General features: G+C 35.4%; 1 protein-coding gene across 4 annotated transcripts in view; it reads right to left on the minus strand.

Moving 5' to 3' along the window:
• U2SURP (U2 snRNP associated SURP domain containing) overlaps window positions 1-27808 on the minus strand; it is a 55923-nt gene that overhangs the window by 18960 nt on the left and 9155 nt on the right. For 2 of the 4 annotated variants that reach the window (XM_019934310.3, XM_019934309.3), the window contains exons 3-20: window positions 26537-26668; window positions 18802-18900; window positions 16627-16741; window positions 15945-16078; window positions 13357-13424; window positions 12721-12815; window positions 12602-12637; window positions 12430-12512; window positions 10896-11061; window positions 10503-10714; window positions 9515-9558; window positions 6333-6437; window positions 4965-5031; window positions 4721-4884; window positions 3231-3393; window positions 2736-2815; window positions 1706-1793; window positions 571-693 (exon numbers count right to left, since the gene is read on the minus strand). In XM_019934310.3, the coding sequence (XP_019789869.1) occupies window positions 571-693; window positions 1706-1793; window positions 2736-2815; window positions 3231-3393; window positions 4721-4884; window positions 4965-5031; window positions 6333-6437; window positions 9515-9558; window positions 10503-10714; window positions 10896-11061; window positions 12430-12512; window positions 12602-12637; window positions 12721-12815; window positions 13357-13424; window positions 15945-16078; window positions 16627-16741; window positions 18802-18900; window positions 26537-26668 (1974 nt within the window). Of the gene's footprint in view, window positions 1-570; window positions 694-1705; window positions 1794-2735; window positions 2816-3230; window positions 3394-4720; window positions 4885-4964; window positions 5032-6332; window positions 6438-9514; window positions 9559-10502; window positions 10715-10895; window positions 11062-12429; window positions 12513-12601; window positions 12638-12720; window positions 12816-13356; window positions 13425-15944; window positions 16079-16626; window positions 16742-18801; window positions 18901-26536; window positions 26669-27808 lie in introns of those variants that run through there. The other 2 variants (XM_019934308.3, XM_073803721.1) reach the window with 2 other exon arrangements.

A 27808-nucleotide genomic window follows, 5' to 3' on the forward strand; every position in this document is an offset into this window, starting at 1 on the left:
AAAGAGGAAAGAACATGTACAAAGATGTATGGTAGGAGGAAACATATTTAAGAAACTGAAACACGGACCATGTGGTTGGAGCAGTAAAAGTGAAAATATGATAGCTGGATTAGGATGGTAGAAATGAAGATGATGGATTTAAGAACTATTGAGGAGGTTAAAAAAACAAAAACAAAAACACAGAATGGTGATGAATACAATCTGCTACCACTGTGGTGCATCTTTTCAGGTATATGTTTACTTACACAGCTATCTTTAATTTAACAAAACGAAATCATGCTATATACATTACTCTATTACTTGGTTTTTTTCTACTAATATACTATAAATCCTTTCATGTCATCAAATAAAAAAGTCACCAATTTTCACATAAGGACACAAAACAGAGAATTCCTGTTACATATAATTTCAAGTCCTGGGCTCCAGCAATCCCAGCAACAAAAATCCACTGTTTAGTGGTAAGCAGTAGGCATTTTCCACAAAGAAATGTTACATTTGTAACATATCATACCTCCACAGCATTCCAGAAATAAATTTTAAGATAATCGGACAAATACACTGAATACCTACCTCTGTCTCCTTTTCTTCAATAATATTTACAAGTCCTAAGAAAATATTTTGTAGTTTGATCAAAAATGGTTCTGGATAAATTGCCCAATCTTCCCATGCTCTAAAGCAGGTCATTACCCGTTGCTAACAGGAAAAAGACAATGAATTATCATTTAGGGCAATAACTATCCAATGTCATCTCATGATAATGACCATCACAATTTGCTAAATTTTCCTTTAAATCAATATTCTTTTTAAAGTTTAAGGGAAATATCTATTCATCATTACAATATTTTTTTAAAAAATCAGTATTACCTCCCCATTAAAAGAGGAAATAAACTAAGAATAAATGTAATAAAAAAATAAACAGTAACTGTTTGCTCTCAGTCACCTAAGATCAAGGTCCCATACCACTGGTGGTACACATGAGGCCACATTCTGGGAAACACTAGCTTAGAAACTTATGAAAGCTGGATATCAAGGTAGCCCACATTTTGATCTGAATTCCTTTATGGTCCGATGAAGTATTTCTTGATTCTGGCTAACACTTCTCTCTGTCCCCTCCTTAAACTTTTCTATAATCTCTGTCTTATGGTCAAAATTTGAGGTCAAAAAAAATTTTAATGGAGTTGTTTGTCTGAATCCCCTAAATGGGTAGGGTCACTGGGCATCTTCCCAAGCTAAAAATTTCCTTAATGAGTATTCTTCCCATGAAAGTGTATCTATTTTTTCAACTATAAGTAAGGTATTCTGTTTGGCTTTTCTTAACATTGGTCTACAGCTTGAGCGTTAATAAAAAATTAACAACTGAATATACTTTCAACATGAATAACTATATTCCTAATCCAGCCAAATAATATATACCACTACAAAACAAGTGATCTTCTGCGTGTTTTCTGTGAAAAGACCAATATTTAAAATGTTTAAATAAAACCCTTAAAACTAAAACAGACACCCAACAAAACACTAGACATATTTTAAAATTTCAGACGTTTTTTGACACTGAAGGTAAAATGGCAGTAAATTTTAAAACAATAATTTCTGAAACATCTAAGTTATGTCTTACACTTACTTAACATACTCTTTTAGCCCTCCAATGTGCTTCCCGGCGCCTACTTCCCATTTAAAACACTAGGGCAAAAATACCCAAACGTACCTTAAAGTTTTCAGACTGTAAATGGCCTTGAATTGTACGATAGGTAGCATTGAGGTCTGAAAATATCTGACACAACTTTGTTTCAAAACTGAAATTCAAATAATATGTTTTTTACAATAGAATGTGTTTAAAAATCCTTATCTACTTCAACATGCTAGCCAATGAAAACCACTCTGGACTTTTAATTAATTTTATAAATAAATTAATCAAGTAAATCTTTAAAAGTAAGAATTAGGTGTTTAAACTCTGAAACTATAACTTTAACTCCTATTATTCTGAATTTTTCTTCTGCAAAATCGCACGAAGAGCCTTAAGAACTAGTTCCCTTAATTAACAAGGAACTTTTACATCTAGGATACCTTGAGCCATCTAGTCCAACCTCTTTGTTTTATAAAATAGAAAACAGAAAAGGTAAGTGACCTGTCCAAGGCAAAAGAAGGAATAGCAGAGCTAAGATTAGGGCCCAAACCTCCAAATTTCCCTTCAGAGCCAGTTCCTAAAGAAAAGCTTCCCTAATTCATAAAATAAACACCAAAAAGGAACTGTGGGGAACTGAGGAAGAGTTATATATCAATATACAGCAACATAATTTCCTATTGCCTAGGAAAACATTAACAATGAACTACAACCAATACAATGATGATCAGAGAACACTGATTCTATAAATAATTAATGCTCCTTTGTTTTCTTCCTTTGTTGGCCACTATTTCTAGTGTTTCAGCTTATTTATTACACAAGTGGCTAAATACACAATAGGAATAAAGTGATTTTTAACTCTTCCTATTTGTTCTTTTATTAATAGTTAATCAAGAAACTGATAGAAAAACTTTCAAAAGATTATAATAATTTACCTTAAAGTGGTTTACTTCAATGAATACAATCCAATTTTTAGAATATTAAACAAACTATGAAGAAGTTCAAATTATTTCTTATTATTGAGGGTATTAATTAACAAAACTATCCTCTTTTCTGAGCTCCTTACCCTTAAATATTTTAGTTCAGGCATATCAACTTACATCACTATACTTACAATTTTCTATAATAGGAAGCATTGGCAACTTTGGCTGAAGAGTTGTACAAAACATCAGAAACCAAATATAATCTGGCAATCTAGAATACCAAAAGATAGCATAAAATGGATTAAAAATAAAAACCAACAACAAAAAACATTACTAAAAATATTTCCATATTGAAATTTTTTGAATCAATAGCATAAGGCCAATGTTTAGCCATAATTTAATAATCCTAACTAATGAGAAGGGTTTTAAGAAATTCAGTATCACCACAACCATGACTTGGGCAGGGATAGAAGTTGTAACTCATTTACATTTCAATCTGTTGATAATTTGTCTGTTAATAACTAAGATAAGTTTCCCAGGCAGAAGGAAAATGAAACTCCACGAGAAAGATTTCTTCAGTCAACTTCTTCATTCAAAAAGGAAACCAATTTCAATTCAAATAGAAGTCAACTATTACCTCTCCTTTACTTAACTGAATGTTCCATTAGGAGAAAGTATTCCCATACCTTTTTGGGGAGGGGTGTCTTTAAGATGGACAATGACTCGGTAATGCAATCCACTATTTCTTCAGCAGCTTCAGCATTATTAAGACAGAAAACCATTGCATCTCCAATATCATTTTTCCTTGGAGTTAACCCCCGCAGAATTTCTTCTAATTTGTCCCTCTGTCTGAATACGAATTTTTTAACTTGTAAGTATTTATAAATACAAATTTCAAATGCCATTATACTTTCTGCTCGCAAGTTAATTTCTTTAAAACCCACTCAGATAAAACTCTGAAGACTAAATTGTGTTAAGTCTGATTTGTGTTACGTATTCCAAATATGTTACCTTTTTTTTAAAGAATTTATATGGGGAAGAAAACTATCCCAGGAACTAATAAATTATTTTACTGACTTTTAGTTTACAAATTAAGTAAATTTAAAATTATAGGCATTTTTTCAAGAGTCTTCGCGAATGTCCCACTCCTATTATCCTATTACACTGAAGAGCCTTCATGGTCTTCACTCTCCTTTGAAGGAAGTTTGTTACTTTAGCACTTCTGCATAGGATTAGGACAGGATACAAAGCAAGGGTTGACAAACTTCTTCTGTAAAGGATCACAGAGTGAATATTTTAGGCTTTGAAAGTCATAGTCTCTGTCACAGTTACTCAGCTTTGCTGCTATAACACCAAAGCAACCACAGAGTACATGTAAAGGGATAGCTATGGCCATGTTCAAATAAAAATTTATTTACAAAAATAGGAGGTAGCCAGATTTAGCCTATGGGCTGAGTATGCAGATCCCTGGGCAAAAGTAATGATGAACATACATCTTCAGAAGCAAATATACTCTCAAATGCTATAGTTCTCTATCAGCAATGCTCTCACAAACAATGCATCAATGCAACTAGCATTAAGATTTATTGACAGTGAAGTATATAATCCTATAAGCTAAAAATTATTTTGGCCTTTTTTTCCCCTTCAGGTATACAGAATTTCCTCTAAACATTTCAACAGTTAAATTTGTTTTTGCTTCTTAAACCAGGCTAGCTGCCCTGAAGCAGTGCTGACTGAGCACTAATAATAACATGTTTCCATGGTGGCCGCACACGGCACTTCATGGAGCAGCTTTGCAGTCACCCATTTGACTTCACTAAGCCATAAAATAACTTTACCTCTACGTTGCATTCAAAGAGGCAAGAGTTCTAAGGGCCATGAAATAATTTCTATAAGAATATATAAAGTATTCCACTGCTGGAGTACCATCACTTAAGAGATCATCAATAATTTTTATCAGTAGGAAGAGGTCAGGTTGAGTAGGACACACACTTATAATACTTGCCAAGATTTTTAAAATTACAATGCATATGTTAAGAGATGTTACTATTTTAAACAATCACAACTTTTAAAAACCATTTTATTTTAGGGTTAACACATCTTATTAAGACCATTAATTAAAGTGACCATTAAAGCAACTTTTCTGAATATAAAACAAGAAAGGTAAAAATCTTACTCTTCCTTAAGTGCTCCCTTTTTACTAGGCTCCTCTACAAAAGCTTCTGTTTCCTGCTCTTCTGACATCCCATGCAGATATGGATTTAACGGTGGTGGCCTCCAAAAAGATCCGTTTTTGAACATACGAAAATCTTCCGTCCGCCACTTAGTCGGAGAATCTCCCTAGTTAAGTGTCCAGAATGTTATTAGAAAGATCTAATACCTCAGAGTCAAAATTAAAAAAAGTAGTTGATTATACTTGCCTGCAGAATAGAATAAAGCTTCCACCTATAGTAAACATGGGCTGGTGTCTGGTTTTCAAATAAGAATCTAAAACAAAAACAAACAAAAAATTAAACATTGGATTCTTTAATGGAGAACTATCTTCAAGTAAATATGAACAAGTGAGAAATATTATTTGTCTATTTACTTCTAAAGAAAACCAAAAGCAAAGATCCCTGAAGAGAAATCCTCACCGACTACCATCTATCCCCTTCCTCACCCCAACCCCAGACTGCCTTTGTGACTGACACTAATACTCAGAAGGTATGTATGCATCTTGCTGAGTCTTACAATCAGTTTTATTGAACACTATGTGTCAGGTACTGTGTCGGGCAATGGAGAGATCTTCCCAAAATATAATTTCAAAAGCAGTGTTTTTTGTTTTGTTTTGTTTTGTTTTTTGCGGTACGTGGGCCTCTCACTGTTGTGGCCTCTCCCCTTGTGGAGCACAGGCTCCAGACGCACAGGCTCAGCGGCCATGGCTCACGGGCCCAGCCGCTCCGCGGCATGCAGGATCTTCCCGGACCGGGGCACGAACCCGTGTCCCCTGCATCGGCAGGCGGACTCTCAACCACTGCGCCACCAGGGAAGCCCAAAAGCAGTGGTTTTTAAATGACTTAAGTAAATTGCAAATGAAGTGTTAGATATAACTATTCAGAAGATAAGTAGTTTCTTATAAACCTCATTTATTCTACCGTATTTTGCTTATGAAAGACTCTTTCATTGAAAAACACAATGAAAAATATTTTCCTCCTAGAGAATGCTAAAAACAAAGCTATTTAATTAATCAAACCATGGAAATCACTGGAAAATTGACCCAGGCACATTCTAGTCTAATTATTAAAACTGCCTTCTCACCCCATTACGAAAATAACCTCATACTTTTAGGACTTTTTTGAGTATTTTTAATTTTAAAGTATTTTTAAAAATGCACATCTGAGGATACACAAAATGTGGTATATACATGCAATGGAATATTATTCAGCCTTAAAAGGTAAGGAAATTCTGACACATGCTATATACCAAGGATGAACCTTGAAGACATTAAGCTAAGTGAAATAAGCCAGTCTCAAAAAAGCACAAATAAGGTATGACTCCACTTAGATGAGGTACCTAGGGTAATCAAATTCACAGAAAGTAGAATGGTGGTTGCCAGGGGCTGAGGGACCAAAGGAATGGGGAGTTATTGTTTAAGGGGTACAGAGTTTCAGTTATGGAAAATGTGAAAAGTTATGGTGATGGTTGCACAACAACATGAATGTACTTAATGCCACTGAACTGTACATATATAAATGGTCAGTTGTATGTTACATGTAAATGTTATTACCACAATAAAAAAAAATGCACACCTGAACATAGGATTGTTGATCTCTCTGTTCATAATCATAGCTTCAAACATTGGCCCTTCACGTACAACAAACTCTATCATTCGATGTATCAGGGCGAGCAAATTCCTACAACAACAACACAGTTAAAGAAAATGGATTCAGACCTACCACTAAATAAAACTACACTTGACCTAAGTTACTATAATTGTGCAGAAAAAGATTATTCTGCTGACTAATACAGAATTTTATACCAAGAAAGTAACCTGGAGCATAGTTAATACCTTGTGCATTAAGAGGGAGTGGGGCAATGGGGATAAGGGAGTGGGAGGGGAGGGGAAGGGAAGGGAAGGGAGGGTGGGAAACCACAACACAGCTTCACAGTAATAAAGATTTCAATGTCTAAATACCCACTTAATTTTACTTTCCAAATGCAAAACATTAAATTATGAATCACAACTAACTGGAAAGCTGCAAATATATAAAATCAGTAACTTAAAGCTTACATGTTATCATAACCATCTAAAAACTTACACACTATCTCAGTTTTAAAAGAAAACATTCCTAAACCAAGCACTTTTGTAGTGATATTGAAATGTTATATACATGACTATAATTTATAAAAATGCACAACTATTAACAAGTTTAAGGTCTGAGTTAATAATAATAAAAAAAAAATCCATCCAACTCCTGTGCTTTTCTGGTACACATATAGCAGATGGAGTTTTTATTGAATCTGACCTTTAATGAGGCAACATCCCTTTGGACCACACTTCAAACTAGTTCACATAGTTCATGACATGTATAATTCTGCCTGTGTGTTCTGAATCAATAAAGCAATTATATTGCCAAAGCCTTAAACGAATGGAGTCCTGTTTCCAAAATATTCTGAAATAAGGGACATTGGTGATATGCCCTTCCCATTTTTCATAACAATTACTTCCCAATATTTAAGCCAAAAATAAACATATGTAACTTTTTAGTCGTCATTTTGTTGACTGGGCTTATACAAAGTCTTTATTTTTAAAATCTGATACCTTATTAGGCTCCAAACACAATTTTAGACATTGATTACAGTGTCAGGCAAAAATGATTCAGCTTATGACAGCTACTTCTGATTTCTCATTTCACCAGTCTCCACCATATAGAGTTGGCAAATAACAAATGGGAAAAGCAAAAGGATATTGGCTCTTGGTACAAGGCACACACTAAATTACACCTTTAGCATTCCCAGCTCAAATTAAGTTCATATAACTGCTAGAATATAAATAAATATACAGTTATAGAATAAGACATTTTTTTTGCTCTATAAAGCCCTGCTTCAGAGTACATGAACAGTAAAATAATTTATCTCATGCTGATTATAATTATTTTCTCAGTTTTCAAACAAACCTACTTAAGTGGACACTAAAATCTCTACATAGTGAAAAAATGAATTTTTTTGACCTCCTAAAAGAGGTCAAAGAAAAATATGAAGGTTTAATAAATCTTTAACAGAGGGAAAACTATATATTAAAATTATTAATTCAACCTCGAACTGTTAAAGCAAAAACCCAAAAGTATCAATTTTAAAGCTAAAAATTCTTTCACAGAAGTACTAATTGGTTTGCAAATATGCAGGTCTTGATAACCAAATGAGAATGTATTCTCAACATCCATGTGGTTAATGACATTGTTTTAAAAGAAGGGAGATATGGTATTGATTCAGTCCCAAAACTCCCACTGGTATATGTCAAATTAAAGGGAAATTTTATGTATCATAATATATAAAATCAATGACTAGGTGGACAAATACTACACATCCAGAAACTTGTATGAATTAAGTCAAAAGCAACTTGACTTGCATATTAAAGATAGATGAAAAATGATTTAGCAAGTTTAAAACAAAGGATTCATTGTAATGGTGAGTCAAGACTTTACAGCAAAATGTACACTCAAAATTTTGTTTAGAAATAAGCTGAGCCACATGTAAAGCTAATACTGGATATATGCTTTTTAAGTGATGCCAATATACTACTTTCCTGTGAGTGCTTTACCAGTGGAAAAAAAAACCCACTATAGTTTTAAACAGGCTTGTAACTGATATATCTATTTTTAGAAAATTTAAAGTTTAAAAGAAGTTTTAGTATGTTTCATGATTATTTAAAATCAAAATCTGACAATTAACTTTAATTCAAGATTCTTAAGAACTGTAATCATTCTTTTTTCCTTAAGGATTATGTGCTTATTTTTAAAAAGGTGACTTTTCTATCAGAATGAAACAGTGTAGTACAAAAAGATGGTATAATTTAAAGTGCATTATTTTATTTTAAAATGGTAATTATCTTATTCTGGGCAACAACAACAAAAATTGTCTCTCAGTTATAATAAAACCACATTTATTGGAGTCGATCGTACCAATGTCTGGTCAAAAACTGTATACTTTCCCAATCCATCCCATGATGTTTTCCTGGTCCCCCGCTGCCGCAGACAGTTCAGCTGGTGTTGCTCACCAAGGCCAATGTCAAAGAGAATTTGGTATTCTTTTGTGTTATTATTCAACCAGTGTTGTGTTCCTGTGTTTGGGAAAAGGCTTAGCTTGACTGAGCAAGAGCATACCTACAGCATGAATTCTTCTGCTTTAGTATTTGTTGAAAAAGAAAAAAAGGAAGAAAGGAAAATAAAAGAATTCCAAACACCTTTGTTATCACGAAAAAAGTTTCTAGTTATGGTCAGTGTTCATGAGAATAATAGAAATTCCTTCTTAAAATCATTTAGGAAAAATAAAGGTATGCTTTCAGTAAGGAAAACTCAAACTAAGGTTGCATATTAAACACAGACAATTCAGAAACCAAGAAAAAAATAACAGATTGGGTCAAAATGTAACATTATCTAAAATTTAAGATACATTTAAAACACCTATTTTCCCATCCCAATAGTCTAATGTTATTAGACTAACAACTCCAGATTAAATCTATTAAACACATTCTAACTACTAAAGCTACAAAACACCCTACATTGGTAACAATAAAACAAAAAAGATAATGACATAAAATTGCAAAGTATACTAAAGTTAGTTAAATTTCACATATCCCCCCCAAAAAGTACTGGGAAGGAACCATTGCTCAGTCAAGATACTACCTTTTCCTCAACACCATTTTTTTTTTTTAATTCAGAAGGGGATATTGTCTATATTTAGATCAGTAATAATAAAGAAAAACATGTACCTTTCTGTTGGGATAACCACTTTGACTATGGCTTGCGACAGAGTCTGTATATGAAGTCACATCAGATAATAAACATAGAATATGTGAGTATTGTTAACAAGTAACAAGCAAAAATATACATATGCATTGAAAATACTACACATCTAATCACAAGTTTTGCAGGCAATCACTGCATTTGAAGTAATTATACACTAAGCAATTACATAAATGCAAATGGATGTGTTCAGTGAACAGTAAACGTTCACCAAATGCAAAGAATCAGAACATTCCTGCCAGAATGCACATCAATGCACTGAAATAGGTACTACACTGAGAATTATCAGATAAAGATTTTAATTTGTGAAATCATTAACTGTTTGCCTCTGACCATACAGTTTGCTACTTTGTTCCCAAGCCTTTAAAACCAGCCCTGTCATTTTAAGTGTAATTAATTCATAATAGAACCAACAAATTCTTATAACTTGAAATTAAGTTGGTTTTATGTTTAATAAAAAGAAAATACTCACCCTTTGCTTTTACTAGAGTAGCTAACTTTTTAAAAACCATATATGCTCTCAAATATTCTAATACCTTAGATCTTGAAAACGAAGTTATTAGCTAGCTGCCATCCAAACAATTTAACTATTTAGGAGTCTTTCTAACTGAAAAGGCACTTAACCAAATACAAAGTATCACTTTCTCAAAACAAAGTAAATTTAGATACTACACTTAAGCAAACCTGGATACAACAGTGGACAAAGGAAAAAAAAAAAAAAACTTAATAAGTGGTCAAAAAAGGAATGATAGCCACAAATAAAAATATGACCTAGCATCCCAATACAGGGTTTCCATGGGCTAAGGCAGGGAACACATCTAAGTTATTTCATTTTCTTTAAGAGTTGCCAAACAGAATTACACACACACTTTCTATAAATTGTTGAAAAGAAATACTACCACAGATTTAGTATTTACAAATTAGATGCGGCCCTATATACATTTTTTAAATTACCTTCTCAAAATCCTCCTTGTTTTTAGGTGGTGGTAACATGGGAGCATTGGGGTTTTTTAATCGCTCTCTAGGCTGCGCATTAAAAGGCAGTCCTGACGGAGGTGGGGGAAGCGTATGTTCCATCATGGAAGGCGGAATGTATATTGGATGTGGAGGAATAGGCACAGCTTTACCCCAACCTAACTTCATTTCAAAAGACATAATCATCTTTCCTAAAAGAAAGAAAAGAAAAGTCACCCTGGTAACTCTCAGAAGAAAATAAGGGCTCTCTGGTGATTTAAATTAATTTTCATGTTTAACCTTTACCTTTCTGGTCCATTTTTCCCCTCGAGTTTTTATAAATACTTTTCAAAACCAAAGCAGTATCTGAGTTCTACAGATGGGCTTCCTTACCATTTAAGTTTTTTAAAGCTCTTTCAGCATCTCTTCTATTCATAAAAGCCACAAAGCCACAATTTCTCTCTCTTGCCCTTTCTTCATCAGTTCTGGGCCACATAATTTTCACGCTGGCCAGGGGCCCAAATCTTCCAAACTCCTGGCACAACATTTCTTCATTCATCTATTATAAGGCATAAGGTATTTTTGGTAAGCAAAGAGGAAAGAAAGAACTCTATGCAGCACAGAGCAGTTTTTGCAAAATGAGAAGAGATCTATCAATGCTACAGCTTTCCATTCAAGTACTGGGACCTCTACAAGGGTAAAATCCTGCCTTCATGGGGCACGCGCAAATCTTTTCACACCAGAAACATTCTGTTTTACGTAAGTGGCCAGGTGAAGAGGCTGGGTGGCTGGAGAAATCAAAAGCACACCTTTACCTTCACTCTTCCTCCTTCTGAGATCCTGCACCTAAAATACGCTTTCTACAGCAATGGTTTGTTCAGCATTTAGCAACCTTTTTCAGGCAGCAATGATTACCACACTTAAGTCAAGGAGGAAATATTTGTTGGCAATGAAAGAAATAAAGAATCTGGTCACTTTTTCTTTTTCCAGCACCCAGCTGCCAGTGTAATCAAGAACAGAGAAAACAAAAAAGGGTAAGTATGCAATGAGGTCCAAAATATATATTATTATTTAAAAGATCTTATTATGCAGAGCAACCACTACATTCCCCATAACAATTAAGAATGAAGCAGGGAAAAGAATTAAAATATAAAAGACAAAGCAGAAATATTAGTTTGCTATTATTAAGATGAAAAAAGAAAAAAATCCATAAGGAAGTAGGCTATGCATCGGAAAGGGACAGTCTCAAAAGAATATTGTCTACCACTGGTCATATCCTGATAAATAAAATCAGCACCTAGCAAAACATTTCAAAATCAGAGGACAGTCCAGTTACAGCAAGAGGAGACAGGGACTTCCCTGGCGGTGCAGTGGTTAAGAATCTGCCTGCCAATGCACGGAACACAGGTTTGAGCCCTGGTGTGGGAAGATCCCACATGCCGCGGAGCAACTAAGCCTGTGTGCCACAACTACAGTGCCCTGGTGCTGCAACTACCACATGCCTAGAGCACGTGCTCCACAACAGAGAAGCCACCACAAGAAGCCCGCACACCACCACGAAGAGTAGCCCCCGCTCACTGCAACTAGAGCAAGCCTGCACACAGCAAGGAAGACCCAACGCAGCCAAAAGCTTTTAAAAGAAATAAGAAGAAGAAGAAAAGCAAAGCTAAATAAATGTATTTTTTTAAAAAAAAAAGAAAAGGAGAAGAAAAAAAGAGGAGACAAGCCCTTAGGAATTGTAGCAAGAAAATTCGGCCCATACCGCTAAGGCTCAATTTCACAAGATAATTTTAGAGACTTATCTAGTTCCACCAAATCTGCTTACTTCAGATTCTTGACTTCATTTTTTTTAATGACTGACAAAGCAGTTTTCCTACAAAAGTATACAGCATATGAGCCAACATTCATCTTACTTTTCTAATATTACCTGTGGATTAATGTTTCCAAGGTATAAATTAGTAGTGCTTGGATCTCCAACATCATGTGAGCCAGGTGCATAATCATCGAGAACTAGGACAAAGAGAAGAAAAAATTATAACCTGCAAAATACACAGTTTGGACAATTTCTATGAATTAAAAAAAGCAAAAAACTGTATTACCACCAGATGATCTATTTCTTCTTGAAGGCGCATCCACTTTAAAAGGGGGAAAAGAAAACAATTCTTAGTTTTTGGAATAGTTCGTCACAAAAACAAACATTAAAATAAATGTCACTTACTAGAACGACGCTGACCATCAGAATCTGACTGAGGCGGCTCAAATCGACTTAATCTGCCTTTTGTTTTATGTCTCTCATCACGCTCTTCTTGAATTCTGTTGAAAATATATATAATCACTAATAACGAGCCAAAATCTGTTTGTTCACATTTAATAACAGAACTCATCCAGATATCATCTTGAAATAACCTGAAATATTTGTGTGTAATGCCAGTACTGACAACCAAGATTAAAGAGTCCCTCAGCTACAAGTCATGAGCAACCTTCTGATATATCAAGCAGTGGAATATAAAGCCCACTTCTAAGGTGAGAAGGAAACGCAACATTAAAACCACTTAATTTGTTCTTTCTTAGATAAAGGTTGACCACTCCTCTCAGTGACTATATTGTTTCCACTGCAAACAGGACTCCGGACATTAGTTAAATCAATTTAATTGCATCCACATAACAGAAGCAACCTAGATGCTGGACAAAATGCTAATTTCATTTTCAAACATAACCCACAAAATAATCTAAAACAGCCTCATGGTAAGCCAGTTAGTAAAAACGAATTGGTAGACTACATTCTTCATACCTGCATCTATAAGTATCAGCTCAAAATACCTATGAGAGCCATTCTCAACACTATAAAACTTACTGTTTCAATTCTTCTTTGAAGAGTTCCAAATTGCTTTTTTTCTTTTCTTTCTCGCCTTTCTTCAGTGGCTACGAAGGATATGATAAGTTATACTTCAAAGAAAACAAGGTTAAACAAAACTAATGGTTCGATAATCAGATCACTTTAAATAAACTTTTATTTTAGTGCCAATTATGATCTAATTATTTAAATTAAAAAGAAAGAATGCTTCTGTTACCACTGAACTTTCCTTCCTATTTTCTAAAACTGAGAATTTAACACATTATTAAAACAACAAGCAGCAGTCTTAAAGGAGCCACCAACTCTATCCCCTGCCCCGCCCCTGTCCCAAAGCCTACAATACTTAGGCTGGAAAACTGTTGGAAGGGTACTGGAGGGAAAATTAATAAACATAAGGTAACTGAACTGCCACGTAAATAACTGCCGTGAACAACTACCAAAAATATGCACCCTTCAAAACAATCACCTTAGAAGGAAATGAATTACTGAAACAAACAGTAACACCGCTGGAATTCCTCTCTTAAAACTGCTTCCAGGGCTTCCCTGGTGGTGCAGTGGTTGAGAGTCCGCCTGCCAATGCAGGGGACACGGGTTCGTGCCCCGGTCCGATATGCCGCGGAGCGGCTGAGCCCGTGAGCCATGGCCACTGAGCCTGCGCGTCCAGAGCCTGTGCTCCGCAACGGGAGAGGCCACAACAGTGAGAGGCCCGCGTACCGCCAAAAAAAAAAAAAAAAACTGCTTCCAAAAATGCTTTTGGAATCCCTCTTTTGAAAGTGCCAAAATAATTCAATGGGGGAGAATAGTCTTTTTAACAAATGGAAGTACGGAAATTGAATATCCACCCATAAAAAAGAATGAAGTTGGACCTCTACCTCATACCATATACAAAAATTAACTCAAATCGTTCACAGACCTAAATATAAGACCTAAAAACATAGGAGTGAATCATCATGAGCCTGAATTCGGCAATAGTTTCTTAGATATGACACCATGAGAAACAAAAGAAAAGGCAACAACAACAAAAACCTGATAAACTAAACTTCATTAAAATTAAAAGCTTTTGTTCTTCAAAGGACACTAACAAAAAAGGGCAAAGCCAACCCACAAACTGGGAGAAAACAACATAGCTGATAAGAGACTTGACTCTAGAAGCTGTAAAATACTCTTACAACTCAACAATAAAAAGACAAATAACTCAATTAAAAAAATGCATGAAGGATCTGAAAAGACATTTCTTTACAGAAGACTCCAAGTGGATGATAAATAAAATGATGCTCAACATCACTAGGCAAGTGCAAATCAAAACCACAATTAGGTACAACTTCACACCCACTAAGTTGACTAAAATAATTTTAGCAAGTGGTGATGAAGATGTAGAAAAATTGGAACACTCATATACACTGTTGATGGATGGGACTGTAAAGTGGTACAGCTACTTTGGAAAACAGTATGGCAGTTTCTCAAAAGGTTAAACAATTAGTGACCATATGACCAGCAATTCCACTCCTAGGAATATAAAAGAATTAAAAATATATGTCCACACAGAAGCCTATACATGAATGTTTTCAGAAGCATTACTCGTGATAGCCAAAAAGTAGAAACAACCCAAATGTCCATCAAGTAATAAACGGATCGGCAATATGAGCTTTATCTGCAAAATGGAATGTTACTCAACCATAGAAAGTAATAAAGGACTGATATATATACCAAAATGTAGATGAACTTTGAAACATTGTGCTAAAAAGCTAGACACGGAAGGCCATATGCTGTATGATTCCATGTGCATGAAATGTCCAGAACAGGCAAATCCAAAGAGATAGAAAGTAGATTAGTGGTTGCCAGAGGTTAGGGATGACTGAAATTAAGTATAAGGTTTCCTTCTGGGATGATAAAAATGCTTCAAAATTAGAGATTAGTGACTGTTGCACAACTGTCAACATACGTTAAAAAAAACACTTAATAAAGCTGTTTTTTAAATTGCTTTCAGAGCTATTTTAAAAGTCATACAAGAAAACTCAGTCTCACTATTCAGCATAATCACATTTCCTCAAATCTGGCTCCAAATGACAAGACCCACATCTACCTACCATCCCCCATGAAAAATCCCACTCTCAAAACATAAAGACTTTCTAACACCGAGAATATTTAAAGGAAAGTGTCACTAGTTCTGATAGTAAATCCAAATAAATTCCAAAAATGTTCCAGGCAACAGACACATTGTTGGAGTACACAGTCTTCCAAAGTAATTGATACTACACATGCTGATATTTAAATACCCAAGTTCAGCATTGCTTAAAAAGACAATCCCATTATTTTACATTTATGCCTAAACTATAGTTAACTTTCAACTTGCAGTATGCTGTGAGTAACAGCAAATGTTCACTGCTCAACAAACATAAAAAGAGTATCATCTATGTGTCCTAATTTATTGTCTCTCACCTAGGAAGGTTAAGCATCAAAACTCAACATCTACTACCAAAATAATTAGAAACGAGAAACCAAAGTCCTGCTTACAGTGGAAGTACAGAAAACATTATTGGCAGTGTCATCTCTGAACATAAATGGTCACTTATTTAAGTATGACTTACAGGTTTTTTGGTTTCTATCACAAGAAGAGATGGTGGTCTTTCATTGGATGACTGATTTGGAGGATTTTTTTGATCTGCAAATCTTGAAGATGGCTTATAGATTTTACCTCTTTTTTCATCTGTTTCATGTTCTTCTGAAATTTAAGATACTAAGTTTCAAAACTAATTTCACATTAGGTGGATTTTGTTTACTATTTTTATTAAAAATAAACACAACTTAGTAAAATGCTTTTAGTATTAAGATATATCACTAGTGACAAAATATGAAATTTAATTCAAATATTACTGCCTTACTCTCAGAACTACTAATTTAATCATTTTATAGTAAAACTATAAAACCTGTAAAATGGTACAGCTACTTTGGAAAACAGTACAGCAGTTTCTCAAAAGGTTAAACAAATAGTTACCATATGAGTAGCAACTCCACTCCTAGGAATATACAGTAAAACTATAAAATACTTGAAAATGTTTGCAAAGTTCTCTGCCATCTTGAAACCTGAAAGGTACTAAAACATTTTTTAAACTTATCTGGCTCCAATTTGTCATTAATCCACATTTGGCCATTAATTTTACTAATCATTATCACCACTAGAGGGTGCTGATAGAAAGGAAACATGAAACTCAAAAGCAATTCAACCAAGACTTTTTGGGTTTGCTCAAGGACTATAATATTCACACTAACCTTTAGCTGCATTAACAACACCTCCGCGCACAAACGTTTTCACTTTATTACCATCACTTCCTTCAAAGGCAGCAAGAAATTCCTCATAAATTTCAGCAGCCGCCTTTTCATCCTCCTAAATACACACGAAAATATTAACATCACTGGATATAAAAATTACTGTACATACGGTGAAACTCATCCAAGAATAATGTAAACAAAACCTCTCCCTCCAATGGGGAAAGCAGGTTATTAAGCAACCTTAACAGGCAGTAATATCTAATACTTAGTAGATATTTAACATACTAATTAACACTGGAATTAAGAGGGGCTTTGCTCCTCTACAGGTAATTTGTGGAACAAGAAAAGGACCCACTAAGTAAATCTGTTCAGAGATAATTCAAGGGTCCAACTGTATGACAACAGACTACACAAAATATATTATGCTATTAACGTTTATGACATTTCTAAGGCACAAAAATTTAACTCTGAATATAAACATTTCCTTCACAAACCACTGAAGACATGAGTATTAGAAGTCTGAAGAAGCAATATCTCCAGACAGTTGGCATTAGAGAAAAAAAACCTCAAAATTATAATTATATGTAATTATAATTACAATTATAATTATTCTAAATGTCCTCAAAACATGCATGAATAGGAAGGCCAACAGAAAATATAGAAATAAATCCAATAGCACGTGGAAATTTAGTATTCAATAAAAGGGGCCTCTCAAAACAGTGGAGAATAGAGGGACTTCTCAATGAATGATGGTGGGATAATTTGATAGTTATTTGAAAAAAAGATAAAAATGAACCAATTCTTCACATCACATACCAGGAGAATTGCAAATGAATCACATTTAATTTTTTTTTAATGTAAGTATTGGGAAAAACATGAGGAAATTCCTTTAAAAGGTTGGAGTAAAAAAATGTAAACTAGGGGCTTCCCTGGTGGCGCAGTGGTTGAGAGTCCACCTGCCGATGCAGGGGACACGGGTTCGTGCCCCGGTCTGGGAAGATCCCACGTGCCGCAGAGCCATGGTTGCTGAGCCTGCGCGTCCGGAGCCTGTGCTCCGCAACGGGAGAGGCCACAACAGTGAGAGGCCCACATACCGAAAAAAAAAAAAAAAAGTAAACTGAAAAATCCTAAGACTGGTAATAAATCTGACCATATAACAAAAAATAGTTTCTGCATGGAAAAAAAACACCAGAAGCAAGATAAAAAGGCAATCAACAAACTGAATAAGAACACTGTACCTTATGTCATAGACAAGTGTTACAATATACTTAATACAGGAGTTTCTAAAAACAGAGATATCCTACTAACTTAGAGAAATATTGGTTTAGATATGAGCAGACAGTTCACAAAATCAAACACAAGAAAAGTTGTTCAACCTTACTTATAAAAGAAATGCAAATTTAAAACTGCACCAAGATACAATTTTTCACTTAGCAGATTGGCAAAAGTCCTTCAAAAATAATGGCAAGGCTATGGGGAACCAACCTCTCAAACACTGCTTATAAGGATGCAAAATGGACCTGCCCATATATACGAGAGACCAATTTAACACTATCTAGCAGAATTACAGCTATGCATTTACCATTCAACCCAGTAATTTCACTTATAGAAATATACCCTAAAGATACACTAGGAATAAACCCATATGCCTAACACTATCCCTAAGTGCACTACCGGAAACAGCCAAAGACCAAAACACAAATGCCCTCAATAGGCACTGTAGTGAATGTAGGATTTCAGTGAATAAACTATGGCATATCTATAGAGCTATATAAAAAGAACAAGCAATATTTCAATATACTTCCAGTAATCTCTGAGACATAATGTTAAGTGAAAAAAGCAAGGTGGAGAAAAGTGTACTGAATATAGCAAGCTATTGTTCATCTAAGAAAGAGCAGGCACAACATACATTTATACAAACTTGCTTATACAAAAAGAATAGACCAGAAAACAATCAAAACTCTTACTTACACAGAAGAGAGGAAATGGTGGAGGGGACAGGGATAAAGCTGGACTTCTCCGAATATATCTTGTGTTATAGACTTAACTTGGGGTGGGAGCTGAGAATACCCTGGAGGACAAGAATCTCTGAAAAACATTTCTCTACTGTCCATACACTTAACGCCTCCGTAGACACACTTATAAAGATAACTAAAAATACATTTTAAGCATTACCTTCTTCTTTAATTCTTCTTGCTCCTTCTTACTTAAAGTTCGCTTAGCTGTACTCATTTTTCCAATACTGAATGCTTTAAGTTTGTTTTCTAGAAGAGGCTGTGAAAAGAAATAAAAAGCATACCTTTACATACACATTCTCAATTTAACTTGTTATTAACCTCAAGGCTAATAACTTACAAAAGCCATTTTTAAATACATAAAGTAAAAATACAACACAAAGAGAGACACAAAGGCTTAGAACTCATTCAACCTACTTGGCGGCAAGAATAAAAGCACTTGAGGAAGGAAAGTATCGATGTTTCTGGGCAAAAGAAGCAGTGATAGAAAAAAGACATTCAAATAGGGAGAAAGAGGCATCTATGTTCAGTAGCAGGAATCATTACCATCTAGAACCCCCAATTCAGGCACAAAAATCACATCACTTCCTTTTGTAATTCAGTAAATTACCTAATTCTTCATCAACAAAACTGATGTTTATGAACAAAATAATTTCATTTTCATTGCTGGGAAAATATCACATACTGTGTTCTAGGTTTCACACAAGTAAACAGTCATCAATTAATTTTGAATATGAGAAAATAGTATTTTTTTTAATTTTTTTATTTTTATTTTTTTGAGAAAATAGTATTTTAATGAATTCTTCATTTATGTAACTTAGAAGCAATTTCCTTGTAAATATGGTTTGAACAAATTGTAGACTTTTAATTGTTCAGTTATTTATTTGAATGATAATTTTGAGTCATAAACTTTTAAAAGAGAGGAATGTTTATTAAATACAGCCTAGAATGCTTCAAGATGGCGGAGTAGAAGGCTAACTGCTGAGCAATCATCAACAGGAAGACACTGGAACTCACCATAAAGATACCCCACATCCAAAGACAAAGGAGAAGCCACACTGAGATGGTAGGAGGGGCACAATCACAATAAAATCAAATCCTATAACTGCTGGGTGGGTGACTCACAAACTGGAGAACACTTATACCACAGAAGTCCACCCACTGGCGTGAAAGTTCTGAGCCCCACGTCAAGCTTCCCAACCTGGGGGTCCAGCAACTGGAGGAGGAATTCCTAGAGAATCAGACTTTGAAGGCTAGCGGGATTTGATTGCAGGACTTCCACAGGACTTGGGGAAACAGAGACTCCACCCTTGGAGGGCACGCACAAAGTAGTGTGCGCATCGGGACCCAGGGGAAGGAGCAGTGACCCCAAGGAAGACTGAACCAGACCTACCTGCTTGTGTTGGAGGGTCTCCTGTAGAGGCGGGGGGTGGCTATGGCTCACGTGAGGACAAGGACACTGGCAGCAGAAGTTCTAGGAAGTACTCTTTGGTGTAAGACTTCCCAGGGTCCACCATTAGCCCCACCAAAGAGCCCAGTAGGCTCCAGTTTTGGGTCGCCTCAGGCCAAAAAGCCAACAGGGAGGGAATTCAGCCCCACCCATCAACAGACAAGAGGATCAAAGTTTTACTGAGCTCTGCCCACCAGAGCACACCCACCTCTACCCACCATCAGTCCCTCTCATCAGGAAACTTGCACAAGCCTCTTAGATAGCCTCATCCACCAGAGGGCAGAGAGCAGAAGCAAGAACAACTATAATCCTGCAGCCTGTGGAACAAAAACCACATTCACAGAAAGACAAGATGAAAAGGCAGAGGGCTATATACCAGATGAAGGCAACAAGATAAAACCCCAGAAAAACAACTAAATGAAGTGGAGATAGGCAACCTTCCAGAAAAAGAATTCAGAATAATGATAGTGAAGATGATCCAGGACCTTGGGAAAAGAACGGAGGCAAAGATCGAGAAGATGCAGGAAATGTTTAACAAAGACCTAGAAGAATTAACGAACAAACAAACAGAGATGAACAATACAATAATTGAAATGAAAAATACACTAGAAGGAATCAATAGCAGAATAACTGAGGCAGAAGAACAGATAAGTGACCTGGAAGACAGAATGGTGGAATTCACTGCCACAGAACAGAATAAAGAAAAAAGAATGAAAAGAAATGAAGACAGCCTAAGAGACCTCTGGGACAACATTAAATGCAACAACATTCGATTATAGAGGTCCCAGAAGGAGAAGAGAGAGAGAAAGGACCCCAGAAAATATCTGAAGAGATTATAGGTGAAAACTTCCCTAACATGGGAAAGGAAACAGCCACCTAAGTCCAAGAAGAGCAGAGAGTCCCAGGAAGGATAAACCCAAGGAGAAAGAGGCCAAGACACATAGTAATCAAATTGGCAAAAATTAAAGACAAAGAAAAATTATTGAAAGCAACAAGGGAAAAATTACAAATAACATACAAGGGAACTCCCATAAGGTTAACAGCTGATTCCTCAGCAGAAACTCTACAAGCCAGAAGGCAGTGGCATGATATACTTAAAGTGGTGAAAGGGAAGAACCTACAGCCAAGAATACTCTACCCCGCAAGGATCTCATTCAGATTCGACGGAGAAATCAAAAGCTTTACAGACAAGCAAAAGCTAAGAGAATTCAGCACCACCAAACCAGCTCTACAACAAATGCTAAAGGAACTTCTCTAAGTGGGGAACACAAATGAAGAAAAGGACCTACAAAGACAAACCTGAAACAATTAAAAAAATGGTCATAAGAACATACATATCAATAATTACCTTAAACGTGAATGGATTAAATGCTCCAACGAAAAGACACAGGCTTGCTGAATGGATACAAAAACAAGACACATATATATGCTGTCTACAAGAGACCCACTTCATACCTAGGGACAACATACAGACTGAAAAAGATATTCCATGCAAATGGAAATCAAAAGGAAGCTGGAGTAGCAATACTCATATCAGACCAAATAGATTTTAAAATAAAGAATCTTACAAGAGACAAGGAAGGACATTACATAAGGATCAAGGGATCAATCCAAGAAGAAGAGATAACAATTATAAATATATATGCACCCAACATAGGAGCATCTCAATACATAAGGCAACTGCTAACAGCTATAAAAGTGGAAATCGAGAGTAACACAATAATAGTGGGGGACTTTAACACCTCACTTACACTATTGGACAGATCATCCAAACAGAAAATACCTAGAGACAAATGACAACAAAAACCTCGATCCAAAACCTATGGGATGCAGCAAAAGCAGTTCTAAGAGGGAAGTTTATAGCAATTCAAGCCTACCTCAAGAACAAGAAAAACGTCAAATAAACAACCTAACGTTACACCTAAAGGAACTAGAGAAAGAAGAACAAACAAAACCCAAAGTTAGCAGAAGGAAAGAAATCATAAAGATCAGAGCAGAAATAAATGAAATAGAAACAAGGAAAACAATAGCAAAGATCAATAAAACTAAAAGCTGGTTCTTTGAGAAGATAAATAAAATTGATAAACCATTAGCCAGACTCATCAAGAAAAAGAGCAAGAGGACTCAAATCAATAAAATTAGAAATGAAAAAGGGGAAGTTACAACAGACTAAGCATCCTAAGAGACTACTACAACAACTCTATGCCTATAAAATGGACAACTTGGAAGAAATGGACAAATTTTTCAAAAGGTATAACCTTCCAAGATTGAACCAGGAAGAAATAGGAAACATGAACAGACCAATCACAAGTAATGAAATTGAAACTGTGATTAAAAATCTTCCAACAAACAACAGTCCAGGACCAGATGGTTCCACAGGTGAATTCTATCCAACATTCAGAGAAGAGCTAACACCCATCCTTCTCAAACTCTTCCAAAAATTGCAGAGGAAGGAACACTCCCAAACTCATTCTAGGAGGCCACCATCACCCTGATACCAAAACCAGACAAAGATGCTACAAAAAAAGAAAACTACAGACCAATATCACTGATGAACATAGATGCAAAAATCTTCCAAAAAAATATTAGCAAACAGAATCCAACAACACATTAAAAGGATCATACACCACGGTCAAGTGGGATTTATCCTAGGGATGCGAGGATTCTTCAATATACGCAAATCAATCAATGTGATACACCATGTTAACAAACTGAAGAAGAAAAACCATATGATCATCTCAATAGATGCAGAGAAAGCTTTCGTCAAAATTCAACACCCATTTATGATAAAAACTATCCAGAGAGTGGGCATAGAGGGAACCTACCTCAACATAATAAAGCCCATATATGACAAACCCACAGCAAACATCATTCTCAATGGTGAAAAACTGAAAGCATTTCCTCTAAGATCAGGAACAAGACAAGAATGTCCACTCTCACCACTATTATTCAACATAGTTTTAAAAGTCCTAGCCACAGCAATCAGAGAAGAAAAAGAAATAAAAGGAATACAAATTGGAAAAGAAGAAGTAAAACTGTCACTGTTTGCAGATGACATGATACTATACATAAAGAATCCTAAAGATGCCACCAGAAAACTACTAGAGCTAAGCAATGAATCTGGTAAAGTTGCAGGATACAAAACTAATGCACAGATATCTCTTGCATTCCTATACACTAATGATGAAAAATCTGAAAGAGAAATTAAGGAAACACTCCCATTTACCACTGCAACAAAAAGAATAAAATACCTAAGAATAAACGTACTTAGGGAGACAAAAGACCTGTATGCAGAAAACTATAAGACACTGATGAAAGAAATTAAAGATGATACAAACAGATGGAGAGCTATACCATGTTCTTGTATTGGAAGAATCAATATTGTGAAAATGACTATACTACCCAAAGCAATCTATAGCTTCAATGCAATCCCTATCAAATTACCAATGGCATTTTTTACAGAACTAGAAAAAAAAATCTTAAAATTTGTATGGAGACACAAAAGGCCCCGAACAGCCCAAGCAGTCTTGAGGGGAAAAAAACGAAACTGGAGGAATCAGACTCCCTGACTTCAGACTGTACTACAAAGCTACAGTAATCAAGACAGTATGGTACGGGCACAAAAACAGAAACATAGATCAATGGAACAGGATAGAAAACCCAGAGATAAACCCAAGCACCTGTGGTCAACTAATCTATGACAAAGGAGGCAACAATATACAATGGAGAAAAGACAGTCTCTTTAATAAATGGTGCTGGGAAAACTGGACAGCTACATGTAAAAGAATGAAATTAGAATACTCCCTAACACCATGAACAAAAATAAACTCAAAATGGATTACAGACCTAAATATAAGACCAGACACCATAAAGCTCTTAAAGGAAAACATAGGAAGAACACTGACATAAATCACAGCAAGATCTTTTTTGATCCACCTCCTAGAGTAATGGAAATAAAAACAAAAGTAAACAAATGGGACCTAATGAACCTTAAAGCAAGGAAACTACAAACTTTTGCAAAGCAAAGGAAACTACAAACAAGACGAAGAGACAACCCTCAGAATGGGAGAAAATATTTGCAAACAAATCAATGGACATAGGATTAATCTCCAAAATATATAAACAGCTCATGCAGCTCAGTATTAAAAAAAACAAACAACCCAATCAAAAAATGGACAGAAGACCTAAATAGACATTTCTCCAAAGAAGACATACAGATGGCCAAGAAGCACATGAAAAGCTGCTCAACATTACTAATTACTAGAGAAATGCAAAACAAAACTACAATGAGGTATCACCTCACACCAGTTAGAATGGGTATCATCAGAAAATCTACAAACAACAAATGCTGGAGAGGGTGTGGAGAAAAGGGAACCCTCTTGCACTGTTGGTGGGAATGTAAATTGATATAGCCACTATGGAGAACAGTATGGAGGTTCCTTAAAAAACTAAAAACAGAATTACCATATGACCCAGCAATCCCACTACTGGGCATATACCCAGAGAAAACCATAATTCAAAAACACACATGCACCCCAATGTTCACTGCAGCACTATTTACAATAGCCAGGTTACGGAAGCAACTTAAATGCCCGCCGACAGACGAATGGATAAAGAAGACATGGTACATACATACAATGGAATATTACTCAGCCATAAAATGGAACAAAACTGGGTCATTCATAGAGATGTGGATGGATCTAGAGACTGTCATACAGAGTGAAGTAAGTCAGAAAGAGAAAAACAAATATCATATATTAACACGTATATGTGGAACCTAGAAAAATGGTGCAGGTGAACTGGTTTGCAGGGCAGAAATTGAAACACAGATGTAGAGAACAAACGTATGGACACCAAGGGTGGAAAGCGGTGATGGGTGGTGGTGGTGTGATGAATTGGGAGTTTGGGATTGACATATATACACTAATATGTATAAAATGGATAACTAATAAGAACCTGCTGTATAAAACAATAAATTAAATAAAATTCAAAAATACAGCGTAAAATATTAATCTGCAGTTGAAATCTGAAGGTTTCTCTCTCACCTACCAAAATGAGAAGTTAACCAATTATGAAATTAAACTATCAATCCCTTGGTTATTAAACAGGCTTGCCCTTGGCAAGATACAAAATGGAAAAGTAATATTGCTGCAAACTACTTCAAGGTTACATTAAAATCCCTTTAAAAAAAACAAAGCAGTTCATAACTCAAAAGTCAATACTGGGTTTCACAAACACACTCAAAGTAAATTTTTTCCCAAAATAGAAAGGAAAATGTTCTGCCATCATTCAGCACCTTTGATTTCAACTGCTGAAGTTTAAACAAATGGTAAAATTACATACAAATTCAATAAGAAACATAATTTTACAAAGCAAAATTTTTGTCCTCAATTTTATTTATATCCTAAGAGCCAAACTTAGACACCTAAGAGAGAAATGGTTAAGAAAATTATGGAATACTTACTCAAAAAATATAATCACCCATTAAAGTTTGTTTATAGAGTTTTTCCTAAAATCAAAAAAAATTAGACCTGAAGAATCTTTTAAAATGTGTTCCTGTAAAATGGACCTCAGCAAAGTAAAAATATACTTATGCTTAAAAATATTAAACAAGGGGCTTCCCTGGTGGCGCAGTGGTTGAGAGTCCGCCTGCCGATGCAGGGGACACGGGTTCGTGCCCCGGTCCCGGAAGATCCCACATGCCGCGGAGCGGCTGGGCCCGTGAGCCATGGCCGCTGAGCCTGCGCGTCCGGAGCCTGTGCTCCGCAACAGGAGAGGCCACAACAGTGAGAGGCCCGCATACCGCAAAAAAAAAAAAAAAAAAATTAAACAAGAAAAATAAAGTGTTATCAATATCAATACTGGCTGGTAATGACTGTCCTCCTTATTATATTTTCCAAATTTAACCACGACAAGAAAACATTATTTGAAATTTAAAAAAAGACTAAAAGAACACGAGAGTACTTTGCAGATACAGGCAGTGAAGATGCTCCTTCTCTGGGTGCTTGCAGCAGACTAGAGTGACTAGAGTGAACAGCACCTGCTCCTGTTAGCTTCCCAGGCTGGGACTATGTGTAAGCTGAGAACAAGAAATGTGTTTTAATCACCTGTGTATTTCCAGTGACTGGCCTCTGGCACTTGGTTCAGTAAATGTTTGGCATAAGGGGAGAACAATAAATCTATTAACCATTTTACATTCAAAACACTCCTTGGTTTTTTAAAATAAAAATAAAATTTTTAAATGAAACATATCTTACATATGAGCTAAAAAACATTTCCTTAGATGAGTTTGAATTTCTTGTTAACCCAAATAGAATAATGAATGCTATTTTCAAATAGTACAAGATGAAACAACAAGCACAAAACCAAGATATTCAACTACCAAATTCAATCAAGGGCAGATCAAAATCATTATCTATCCTTTCTTATCTTTATCAATACTTACTCTTGAGAGATTCTGATGAGGAGAGTCACAAACGTTTTCACGGGTACTTTCATTCCTATAATTATGCTTTCTTGGGCTCTTAGGTCGTGTCCGACTTGGCATATCACTATCTGAGGGTCCAGATGCATCCATCTTCGAGAAAAGGAAAACGAGTTTTTAAAAATCATATATGTAGTACTGAAACTAGAATCAACCCAAATGTCCAAATATTGACAAACTTCATTTTACACTATCAAAATATTTCACTAATTATCCCTTAATACCTCTGATTTCATCAGAAAAGTTCTTAAGTACAGGAAGTTTTCAATAATTCTAACTTGCACTTGAAAGATCAAATTTTATATCACTAACAAATAGTTGTTTTCCTTAAAAGAACAGGTTAGTTTCCTTCATTTTCAAGAAAATATCTGCCAAACACCCAAGTCTGACTAACCACAGTTTGTCTGCCAGTTGTACCTTCAAGTAAAAATGGTATTCCATGAAAGAAGGAGCCAGTTTTATTCCACAACTTAAACAATCCCACAAGTAGTATACTTTTCCTCAAGACAAACACCACACTTTGGCAAGCAGAAGTGCCTTATATGTGTCTCCCATTTCATCACTCAGAACGTTAAAAACACTCATACACAAGGACAAGATTTAATATTAATAATTTTTACTGCTTCATCAAGAACATTCTTAAGTGAAACTAGCATATTTTTACTGTGTCTGGAGGGGAAGAACACAATGACTACTAGCACATTTTGGCGACATTGCCTTGATTCATGCTAAGGTGCCAACAATTTACCCATCAATTGTTTTTGCACCATTAGTGCAAATGTCAACACAGTGATGGCAAATGATGTCTTAGTGTTATTACAAAATAGTTCTGAATTCAGCCACCCTGAAAAATTCTCAGCAACCCCACGGGTCTGAAGACCACACTTTTAGCACTGCTATAATAACACATGTAAAGGAAAGTTTATCGCAGTATTATTCAAAATGTCAAAAAGCTTGAAACAAATCGTCTATGCCCATCAACAGAGAAATAGCTTAATAAATAATTGCACCTCCCCCGTGGAACATTAAGATACCATTAGAAAGACTAGATTAGAGCTGTATCTGTTGACTTGCAGGGATTTGCAATAGGTATACTGTGCACTGTGAAAAGAAATGTGTATAACGCAAAACTTGTTAAAAAAAATGTATAAGCACACACACCTATGTATGTACAAAATTTTACAAGCACAGTAAAAGAGGGAAATATACACACTTGGTTTCTAACATGGTTTG

The sequence above is a fragment of the Tursiops truncatus genome, chromosome 4 (genome assembly GCF_011762595.2).
Source record: "Tursiops truncatus isolate mTurTru1 chromosome 4, mTurTru1.mat.Y, whole genome shotgun sequence".
Classification (NCBI taxonomy): domain Eukaryota; kingdom Metazoa; phylum Chordata; class Mammalia; order Artiodactyla; family Delphinidae; genus Tursiops; species Tursiops truncatus.